At 39.7% G+C, this 11,729-nt stretch overlaps 1 protein-coding gene across 1 annotated transcript in view; it reads right to left on the reverse strand.

The window, feature by feature from the left end:
- The window catches only part of poc1b (POC1 centriolar protein B), an 83,933-nt gene extending 72,681 nt beyond the window's left edge, over positions 1 to 11,252 (reverse strand). Inside the window, exons 1-5 of the mRNA XM_038280463.1 lie at positions 11,133 to 11,252; positions 10,292 to 10,376; positions 1,877 to 2,048; positions 1,567 to 1,746; positions 503 to 610 (exon numbers count right to left, since the gene is read on the reverse strand). Of these exons, the coding sequence (XP_038136391.1) occupies positions 503 to 610; positions 1,567 to 1,746; positions 1,877 to 2,048; positions 10,292 to 10,376; positions 11,133 to 11,147 (560 nt within the window). The 5' untranslated portion in view covers positions 11,148 to 11,252. The remainder of the gene's footprint in view (positions 1 to 502; positions 611 to 1,566; positions 1,747 to 1,876; positions 2,049 to 10,291; positions 10,377 to 11,132) is intronic.
- Positions 11,253 to 11,729: the final 477 nt, after the last annotated feature.

The raw sequence follows: 11,729 nt of genomic DNA on the forward strand, positions 1-11,729 counted from the left end.
ATAATTAGCTTAAGTTTCCCTCTGATCCTTCAAACTATCTAAAAAGAAGCTTATTTCCCCTTTAAGAAGAGAAAGTGAGAGGATATTGCAAAGAGGACTGGCTAGTGTGAGGTTACAAAATTAGCAGGCTGACATATTTGACTGACGGATGCTTAGCCGACAGGCTAAAACTAAAAGAAACTAAATCAACTGAATAAATTCTACTGTGAATTTGTTTTTATGTTTGAGGGATAAAGAATTTAGTTCCAGAACCAGGAAGCAGTGCTGCGCTGCCTCGGTTTGGCCGCAGACTGTGAACGTGGATGTGACGCAGCAGAGTGACTTATTTTTTAACGGGGAAATGAGAAAAGACACCAGTCCAAGAGATGCATAAAGGAAACCGATCATGGCTGCAAGTTGGGGAGGTTTAAAGAACCGTATTTAATCTTTAGGAGAAACAAAAGCAGTGCAGTTGCCTAAAATTGTTCACAGTTATAAAAGCATGTGAAGGTGACAGAATTACCCGCTGCAGTCAGTGAAGCAGTTGATGCAGAGTCTGGAGGACGTGTCCCAAAGACGGACAGAGCGGTCGTCTCCACAGGACGCTATGAGCCTCCCATCTGGAGAAAACCTGAACAAACAAAGGAAAGAGAAAGTTTAACATGTTAATTTGTGATCTATAAAACTAATTAAAACGTTTACATTAGCTTAGCATATTTGTGTGTAGGCACAGATCATAGTTTGCCTTCTAAATGTCAAAATGGGAGTTGCCTACATGGATCTGGATCTGACATCACTGCGATGGCTGGGTCAGAGTTCTTTATGGAGAACAACTCCAGAGGCAGGTTTTGTTGGAATTTAGTGTTTTAACATGTAGTGTTGACTTAATTTGTACTGAAGTGTGTTCATGTTCACACAGTAAATATAACAATACTTTATTTGGGCGGGTTTTTGTGTGATTTGGCAGTTTTTAACAAATATTTGGGGTATGTGGATACATTTGCAGCAGGTTTTATGTTTGCAGGGCGTGTTTCCTCTTTGCTGCTCTATTTTTGTCTTTTCTCATTTGCTGCCTTTTTCCTTTAAATGTGTTTTTGTGTTAGCTAAACATTTTGACTGTAGTTTGTTGAAGGTTAAAATCATCTAAAAGGTTAACTTGTGTTTTAAGTTACCGCCCATTGTATATTTATGACCCAGCTTCATGCAGGGGTGATCAAGTTCCTGTTTTAGCTCTCTGTGTGCAGCCTCTGTTAACTGTGGTGGTTTGGGCCAGAAGTAAATTATTTCTCTGTATTGTGTGTTTACTAAAAATGGTTTTATTATACTTGACTGGAATAAATTCTGTTAATATTTAAAGATGTTTTTCGCTTTTTTGCTTTATTCTGAGTACTCGCCCCTTTCTAATAAAGACCCGGGATCATGCATGTTTTCCCCCCTTTTCGCATTACATGAGATGAATCAATTTATCATTCAAATACATTAAAGTTTAAGATTATAACATAAAAAAAGGTTAAAATATATAAATACTTTTGCAAGGTGCAGTCAGAGACAAAAGGATGTCATAGTGCATAGAGGGCAGCTGGGTACCTGGCACAGCGGACCCAGTTAGTGTGCTGGTTGAGGGAGTAGATGAAACAGTGCCGCTGGACACTCCAAACTTTGACAGACTTGTCATCAGATGCAGTGACCAGTCTGTGGCCGTCGTTGGAGAAAGCAACGCTGCGGACTGCGGCGGTATGAGCTTTGAAAACTGTAGACTCTCCTTTTCTGTGGCAAAAACATGAACAAACAGTTCAAATCAAAGCTGCTTTATGGTCCACCTTGAGTGTTTTTTGACTATATAAGACAATTACAAACGAATACTATATAAGAGTTCAGCATTTATACAGGTGCTCACATGGAAGGCGTCCACAATCGAACCGTTCTATCTTTGGAGGAAGATGCCACCAGACCACCAGACTGAGAGAACTGCAGCCCTGTGATGGCATCCTGGTGCCCGACAAATCGAAAGGCTCTTCCCTTTGGAGCCAGATTCCAGATCATCAGCGTCTTATCTACTGATCCCGTAGCTAGAAGCACAACAGGAAGAAAATGTGATCAGAAAAAGACTTTTTCAGAAAGCCTTGAAAAGATGTCATTGACACGGGGTATCGGTAAAGACGAGGTAAATTGGAGATTATTACCTTTCAATACAGTACCACCAACATTACACTCTTTTTTTTTTTCTTTTTTTTACTGCATGCAATGCTCTAATCTGAGAACAGTGAGATAAACTAGGATTTAAAACAAAAAACAAAGCTACAAGGTGAACCATACTGAGGTGAAAATATGGACATTTCTGTAACTATTGGCTGATAAAAGTAGTGAATCATTTAGCATAAATGTACAGATGTGCCTTTTTAACTGGCGGCCCACAGGTATTTCAATAATCTTGATTTTGTTTTTTTAAGTGTCCAAAAACCATCTCCCACAACAGAAAAGGCCAAAGAGCTGAGTATGAAACATCATGGTTACTGGCACCAGACAGACCGTTTTATTTTTTTTTTTAAGAATCCTGAAGAAACAAGCTACCAATACAAATAGGGATGCACGATATTGGGATTTTGGCCGATATCCGATATGCCGATATTTTAAAACTCATGTAGCCGATAACCGATATCGATACCGATGTTAAAGCTGGACAAAAATGAGTAGTCATTGAAAATAGCAGTTTTGTTATCCATTTCTGACACTTTGAAAAATAATATACTAAAATATATTTTCATATGCTGATATCAAATAGATTTTTAAAAACGCGGTATCGATCTATTTTACTTTCAAAATCTCGTGAAATTTCATCGTTCTGTTACAAACTCTCGTGATATTTTGCAAATTCTTGTGAGATTTTGTTTGTAAAATAGATCGATACTGCGTCAATATATCCATATATAAAAATATGGCAAAATTTCGTGGATTTTCGGGGGATTTCGTAGCATAACGATGACATACAGTGGGGCAAAAAAGTATTTAGTCAGCCACCAATAGTGCAAGTTCTCCCACTCAAAAAGATGAGAGAGGCCGGTAATTTTCATTATATACTCAACTATGAGAGACAAAATGAGAAAAAAAAAAATCCAGAAAATCATATTGTCTGATTTTTAAAGAATTTATTTGCAAAATATGGTGGAAAATAAGTATTTGGTCAGTTACAAACAAGCAAGATTTCTGGCTCTCACAGACCTGTAACTTCTTCTGTAAGAGGCTCCCCTCTCCTCCACTCGTTACCTTCATTAATGGCACCTGTTTGAACCCGTTATCAGTATAAAAGACACCTGTCCACAACCTCAAACAGTCACACTCTAAACTCCACCATGGCTAAAACTAGAGAGCTGTCAAAGGACACCCGAAACAAAATTATAGACCTGCACCAGGCTGGGAAGTCTGAATCTGCAATAGGTAAACAGCTTGGTGTGAAGAAATCAACTGTGGGATCAATTATTACAAAATGGAAAACATACAAGACCACTGATAATCTTCCTCGATCTGGGGCTCCACGCAAGATCTCACCCACTGGGGTCAAAATGATCACAAGAACGGTGAGTAAAAATCCCAGAACCACACGGGGGGACCTAGTGAATGACCTGCAGAGAGCTGGGACCAAAGTAACAAAGGCTACCATCAGTAACACACTACGCCGCCAGGGACTCAAATCCTGCAGTGCCAGACGTGTCCCCCTGCTTAAGCCAGTACATGTCAAGGCCCGTCTCAAGTTTGCTAGAGAGCATTTGGAAGATCCAGACGATGACTGGGAGAATATCATATGGTCAGATGAAACCAAAATAGAACTTTTTGGTAAAAACTCTACTCGTCGTGTTTGGAGGAGAGAGAATGCTGAGTTGCATCCAAAGAACACCATACCTGCAGCGAAGCATGGGGGTGGAAACATCATGCTTTGGGGCTGTTTTTCTGCTAAGGGACCAGGACGACTGATCCGTGTGAAGGAAAGAATGAATGGGGCCATGTATCGTCAAATTTTGAGTGAAAACCTCCTTCCATCAGCAAGGGCATTGAAGATGAAACGTGGCTGGGTCTTTCAGCATGACAATGATCCCAAACACACCGCCCGGGTAACGAAGGAGTGGCTTCGTAAGAAGCATTTCAAGGTCCTGGAGTGGCCTAGCCAGTCTCCAGATCTCAACCCCATAGAAAATCTTTGGAGGGAGTTGAAAGTCCGTGTTGCCCAGCGACATCCCCAGAACATCACTGCTCTAGAGGAGATCTGCATGGAGGAATGGGCCAAAATACCAGCAACAGTGTGTGAAAACCTTGTGAAGACTTACAGAAAACATTTGATCTCTGTCATTGCCAACAAAGCGTATATAACAAAGTATTGAGATGAACTTTTGTTATTGACCAAATACTTATTTTCCACCATATTTTGCAAATAAATTCTTTAAAAATCAGACAATGTGATTTTCTGGATTTTTTTTTCTCATTTTGTCTCTCATAGTTGAGGAATATCTATGATGAAAATTACCGGCCTCTCTCATCTTTTTAAGTGGGAGAACTTGCACTATTGGTGGCTGACTAAATACTTTTTTGCCCCAATGTATAGCAATATTTCATTAGTAAAAGAGATTGATATGGTGTTTTTAAATGGCAATATATCAGCATATGAAGATATTGTGATATTTTAATGTATCAATATTTTTTCCCTCGTCTTTAGAAGTTTTTTAGTCTGTAAAAAAAGAAGTTTTTGAGGAAGAAGAAGAAGTAGTATTTTTTATTTTTTTTAGACTTTAGAAACTCAGAAGCTGATCAAGTATCGGGTTAAATATCGGTGGGGTGGCCGATGTCCGATATTCAGTTTTAAGGCCGATACAGGCCAATACTGATAGGGGGCCGATTATATCATGCATCCCTAATTACAAACCAAATCAATGACCATACATTTTGTTTTTGGTATGGATATCTGAAGGAAAAAAGGAAATTGTGGATTTTTATTAAATAATTTTTAACATGTAGGTTTTAAACACAGAAAACAGAAAAACAGATTTAAATCTCTCCTTTGTTTTCTACCATCCACTGTATATACACTATATTGCCAAAAGTATTTGCTCACCCATCCAAATTATTGGAATCAGGTGTTCCAATCACTTCCATGGCCACAGGTGTATAAATTCAAGCACCTAGGCATGCAGACTGTTTTTACAAACATTTGTGAAAGAATGGGTCGCTCTCAGGAGCTCAGTGAATTCCAGCGTGGAACTGTGATAGGATGCCACCTGTGCAACAAATCCAGTCGTGAAATTTCCTCGCTCCTAAATATTCCACAGTCAACTGTCAGCTGTATTATAAGAAAATGGAAGTGTTTGGGAACGACAGCAACTCAGCCACGAAGTGGTAGGCCACGTAAACTGACGGAGCGGGGTCAGCGGATGCTGACGCGCATAGTGCGAAGAGGTCGCCAACTTTCTGCAGAGTCAATCACTACAGACCTCCAAACTTCATGTGGCCTTCAGATTAGCTCAAGAACAGTGCGCAGAGAGCTTCATGGAATGGGTTTCCATGGTCGAGCAGCTGCATCCAAGCCATACATCACCAAGTGCAATGCAAAGCGTCGGATGCGGTGGTGTAAAGCACGCCGCCACTGGACTCTAGAGCAGTGGAGACGCGTTCTCTGGAGTGACGAATCGCGCTTCTCCATCTGGCAATCTGATGGACGGGTCTGGGTTTGGCGGTTGCCAGGAGAACGGTACTTGTCTGACTGCATTGTGCCAAGTGTAAAGTTTGGTGGAGGGGGGATTATGGTGTGGGGTTGTTTTTCAGGAGCTGGGCTTGGCCCCTTAGTTCCAGTGAAAGGAACTCTGAATGCTTCAGCATACCAAGACATTTTGGACAATTCCATGCTCCCAACTTTGTGGGAACAGTTTGGAGCTGGCCCCTTCCTCTTCCAACATGACTGTGCACCAGTGCACAAAGCAAGGTCCATAAAGACATGGATGACAGAGTCTGGTGTGGATGAACTTGACTGGCCTGCACAGAGTCCTGACCTCAACCCGATAGAACACCTTTGGGATGAATTAGAGCGGAGACTGAGAGCCAGGCCTTCTCGTCCAACATCAGTGTGCGACCTCACAAATGCGCTTCTGGAAGAATGGTCAAAAATTCCCATAAACACACTCCTAAACCTTGTGGACAGCCTTCCCAGAAGAGTTGAAGCTGTTCTAGCTGCAAAGGGTGGACCGACGTCATATTGAACCCTATGGATTAGGAACGGGATGTCACTTAAGCTCATATGTGAGTCAAGGCAGGTGAGCAAATACTTTTGGCAATATAGTGTATCTGGATGCACTATATGCAGAGATGGGAAGTAACGAAGTACAAATATTCCGTTACTGTACTCAAGTAGATTTTTCTGATATTTTTACTTTACTTTACTACTTATTTTTATGGCGACTTTTTACTTCTACTCCTTACATTTTTACACAAATATCTGTACTTTCTACTCCTTACATTTTTAAAAATTGGCTCGTTACTTTAGTTTTGGATCATTTCAATAGAGCAACCCTGTCCTCTCTGACCACTTTCTAGTGACCTTCGGGATTGCTTTAACAGAGTTCTCCTCCCCCAAAAGAAGGTTCAATTTTAGTAGATCTTTATCAGATAGTGCAGTTAAAAATTTTAAAGAATCTGCTTCACTTTCTCTCTCCTCTGTGTCACTGAGCAGTGCTGCAGAGTGCAAAAGCTTAGCTTATTCCCCTTCACAGGTTGATGATTTTGTTGATGGGGTTGCTAGTTCTCTGCGTATTGCCTTAGACAACGCAGCTCCTTTGAAAATGAAAACCGTTAAAAATAGAAAGCTTGCTCCTTGGTTTAATGCAGAGCTGCGTACTTTGAAGCAAAATGCTAGGAAACTGGAGAGAAAATATCGCTCCACAGGCCTGCGAGAGTCCTTCCTAGTCTGGAAAAATGGTTTACTGCTGTATAAGAGGACCCTTTGTAAAGCAAGAGCAGCATACTTCTCCTCATTAATAGAGGAGAATAAGAATAATCCTAGATTTCTTTTTAATACAGTTGCCAAACTCACCCAGAGCCATAGCTCTGTTGAACCGTCCATTCCACCTGCTCTTAGCAGCAATGATTTTATGGGATTCTTTATAAATAAGATTGATCTTATTAAAAATAAGATCATAAGCACTCCTCTATCCGCGATTGTACCTGAGGTAGTCATGGAATCTGAACCGGGTTTAGACTGCTTTGATCCAGTTGAACTCTCTGAATTAGCAAAATTATTGTCTTCATCTAAGCCTTCAACTTGTATGTTAGATCCAGTTCCAACCAGGTTATTTAAGGAGGTATTCCCTTTGATCTCCTCCTCCATTTTAGATGTGATTAATCTATCTCTGTTACAGGGATATGTACCTAAAGCTTTTAAGGTTGCTGTAATTAAACCTCTGCTTAAGAAACCGTCTCTTGACCCAGATGACTTGGTCAATTATAGACCTATATCCAATCTTCCTTTCTTATCCAAAATTCTTGAGAAAGTAGTTGCCAAACAAGTTTGCGATCACTTACACCATAATGAACTTTTTGAAGAGTTTCAGTCTGGCTTTAGAGCTCATCATAGCACTGAAACAGCTCTGGTGAAAGTCACTAATGATATTCTCATGGCCTCAGATAATGGACTTGTATCTGTGCTCGTCCTGTTGGATCTTAGTGCTGCATTTGATACAGTTGACCATAATATTCTTTTAGAAAGACTTGAATATTTTGTTGGAATTAAAGGAACAGCACTAGACTGGTTTAAATCTTATCTATCTGATCGAATTCAGTTTGTTCATGTTAATGATAGATCTTCAACACGCTCAAAGGTTACCTGTGGAGTACCACAGGGATCAGTGCTAGGACCAATTCTCTTTACTTTATACATGCTCCCAATTGGTAGAATTATTAGACAGCATGGGATTAATTTCCACTGTTATGCTGATGATACCCAGCTATATCTGTCTATAAATCCAGATGAAGCTAACCCATTACATAGATTACAGGCATGTCTTGAAGACATAAAAACCTGGATGACTCTTAACTTTCTGCTTCTGAATGCAGATAAAACAGAAGTTATAGTCTTTGGACCAGAGTCTCTGAAAAAGAAACTGATTAGCCAGTCACTTCATTTGGATGGGATTAAACTGATTTCAGATAATAAAGTAAAAAATCTTGGTGTTATTTTTGATCAGGACCTGTCATTTAAATCCCATATCAAAGAGGTTTCTAGAATTTCCTTCTTTCATCTGAGGAACATTGCAAAAATTAGAAATATCCTGTCCAGGGGTGATGCTGAGAAACTAGTCCATGCATTTGTTACTTCAAGGCTGGACTATTGTAATTCTTTACTATCAGGAAGTCCACAAACTGTAGTTAAAAGCCTTCAGCTGATCCAAAATGCTGCAGCCAGGGTTCTGATGAAAATTAAAAAGAGAGATCATATCTCGCCTATCCTGGCTTCTCTTCATTGGCTTCCTGTTAAATCAAGAATAGAATTTAAAATCCTCCTTCTCACATATAAAGCCTTAAATGGCCAAGCACCATCTTATATCAGAGATCTGATTGTTCCTTATGTTCCTAACAGAGCACTTCGCTCTCAATCTGCAGGTTTACTAGTGGTTCCTAGAATTTCTAAAAGTAGAATGGGAGGCAGATCTTTTAGTTATCAGGCTCCTCTCCTGTGGAACCAACTACCAGTTTTAGTCCGTGAGGCAGACACCCTGTCTACTTTTAAGGCTAGGCTTAAAACTTTCCTTTTTGATAAAGCTTATAGTTAGGGTGGCTCAGGTTATCCTGAGCTATCTCTATAGTTATGCTGCTATAGGCTTAGACTTTTGGAGGACATAGGGACCCCCATTTCATCATTCTGCTTCATTCTCTCTCTGTTCTCCTATTCTGCAGAATCTGTTAGTTCAATCTCTAACCTTCTGCTCTCTCTGCTTTTCCTCAGAGTAGCTTTGCCTCGTCTGTTCCTGTTTGGCTGTGACGTCATCCTGGAAAGAAACATCAGCTGTGCTGCTTCCATCAACACCCTTGTTTATAGATGTTGGAGATCGGCCTGTTTTCCAGTGTGGTCCTGTTTCTCTGGCCGTGACTGAGTGGATGTGCTCTCTTCGTCCTCTGGCATGGGAGCTGCCTTGGAGCTCGTCTGCCTGGCTGTGTGTTTCCTGGACGGGGCCGCCTTTTACAGCTGCTTTTTGTATCTCTGTTTCTGTCTCCTTGAACCCCAGTCGGCCTCAGCAGATGGCCGCTCACACTGAGCCTGGTTCTGCTGGAGGTTTCTTCCTGTTAAAAGGGAGTTTTTCCTCTCCACTGTCGCTACAAGCATGCTTAGTGTGGGGGATTGTATTTGAGTCAATGAGTCAATGCAATCAACTGGTTTTCCTTAGATAGAAAACTTTGTATCAATTTGACTGTATGATCTGGTTGAACTGTAAAGTGCCTTGAGATGACATGTGTTGTGAATTTGGCGCTATATAAATAAACTGAATTGAATTGAATTGAATTGAGTTACCGTTATTATTTTTCACGTCATCAATACCAAATTCAATCTAATTGGATGGGAATCTATGTTGCATTTGACGCACCACTACAAGATGAATCGACAGATTCGGCGGTATTCATTCACAGCAAATCATTGCAGCTTGGTGGCGGTGGCGTTAGCATAGTAGTATGGACGACCAGATGATTGAAAATTAACACAACGGAGATCTAGTCCTATTGGCAGACATCCATTTAAAATGTAGGCATGAAAAAAGTGGTTTCTACTTTTACTTTTATACTTTAAGTAAATTTACAAGCCTGTACTTTGTTACTTTTACTTGAGTAAAGAAGTTTAATCAGTACTTCCACTTTTACCAGAGTATTTTTTAACACAAGTATCTGTACTTTTACTCAAGTACAGAAAGTGAGTACTTTTGCCATCTCTGACTATATGTATATATACTATATGCACCTTTTCCTCCTTCCTTCTGTTTTTTTATAAAAGCCACTGCCACAAGTGAATTTCTCCATTGTGAGATCAATAAAGTTCTATTCTAGTCTGTTTATCTTCTTTTTCATATTCTGTCCTTTTGACCCAGAAAGACCAAAGAATAAAGCAGTTATAATGTTCTATCGGATAATGTACTTTAATATAATTTGTTTCACTGAGCAGCAATTCAGTTTGAGCATCAACCTCCTCATATACGTATGCAAAGGTATTTTACATCCCAGAGGTCATGGCTGCAGTCAGTGAACTTTAATATAGTGAAGATACAAGCGTTTACAGAGTGTTAGGAATTACCCAGCTGCTTTTGGTTTGGATTAAAGTCTGCACAGGTGACGGCGTCTTTGTGTCCCTTGAAGTGTCTCTCCAGAGTTGGATCCTCCTGCAAAGACAAATTTAAAAGACAGAAAAAATTATTTACTGAAGATCTTTTTCCTCTTACACACATCAATTTCAATTTCAATCATGCACACGTCAAATTTTTTTAAGCTGACATCCATCCCAGGTGTAAAAAAAGCAGAAAGACAGAATGGTTTGTCCTCCATTAGTGCAAGTTTGTGCAATTAAATCTGGATTTAGTATTGAGGTGGAAAGGATTCTACAACATTACATGTTCATCACCATAGAAACACGGTGGTGGTTGCATCATGCTGTGATTGGTTCTCTTAGGATTAAACCTTTTCTGTTTTTGTTTTTAATTGTCACAACTCATTACCACCAGGTCAATAACATTAATAGTTTTTATCATGTTGCATCACATTAGACTGTTTAATGTAAAACGTATAAATAAAACAACTTTCATTGATCTTAACATCTGCAGCTCAGTTCAACTCGTCACTGTCTTACTAAATATAAACCGCCTCCATCTGCTGTTCCCGCTTCCTGTGTTAAACATTTATAACTCATAACTCTGTGCTGGTTTGTATAGGAATAACTATTGAACGTTTTTAAAATAGATTAACTACTTCTGGCCAAATTAAATGCGAATATGTGCACTAGAAAGTGGTCAGATGTTTCTGTAAATCCTCTTAGCTCAGGCTGAGCAATCAAACTTCCTGTCCTCCTCTGGCGACACTTGTCGGTGTTTGTTCTAACTACTCCTAAAGGAGGCAAGACACATTTAAATAAGTAGACTCACCAGAACAGATGCCATTTTTGCCGATAATTGAGCGAGCTATGGTTATTTGTGGATTTGAACAAACCCGCTGCACAGCTCCTCCATGACTGTCACTGCCCCAGACCTGACTAATCGAACTCCGAACCGCGATGTCTTGAACGTCGCATTAGGCACCCCCGCTCCAGTATAATCAATATTGATTATTTTTATTATTTTATTTATTATTATTTGTACTACATAATTTTTTTAACTCTTGCGTAATCGACCATTCGTAAATAACCAACCGGTTTGTGAGTTTGTGCAAATGTTGCCTTCAGAGTATCTATGTAAAAGTTGGAATTTTTTGTGTCCCACAAGAAATCAAAAATGTAATCTTAAATTCTTTAGTCCTACTTCATTTTGTGACTAATGTTCAAAAGAGCTGCTTTGTTAAATGCTCATATAACACTTTTACATCATTATTATATGTTGATACTTTTATTTAGGTATTTTGTGCCGCGTGTTCAACTTTTTGACCTTTCTCGTCTTTTATTAGCAGAAGCGTAGCCAGAAAATTTTTTATAAGGATGGCCAGGCAATAATGAATGAACACTGAGGGGTGGCCGGTATGGGCACCAA

This window comes from Cyprinodon tularosa, unplaced genomic scaffold (assembly GCF_016077235.1).
Source record: "Cyprinodon tularosa strain WSP-4 unplaced genomic scaffold, ASM1607723v1 ctg160, whole genome shotgun sequence".
NCBI classification, from domain to species: domain Eukaryota; kingdom Metazoa; phylum Chordata; class Actinopteri; order Cyprinodontiformes; family Cyprinodontidae; genus Cyprinodon; species Cyprinodon tularosa.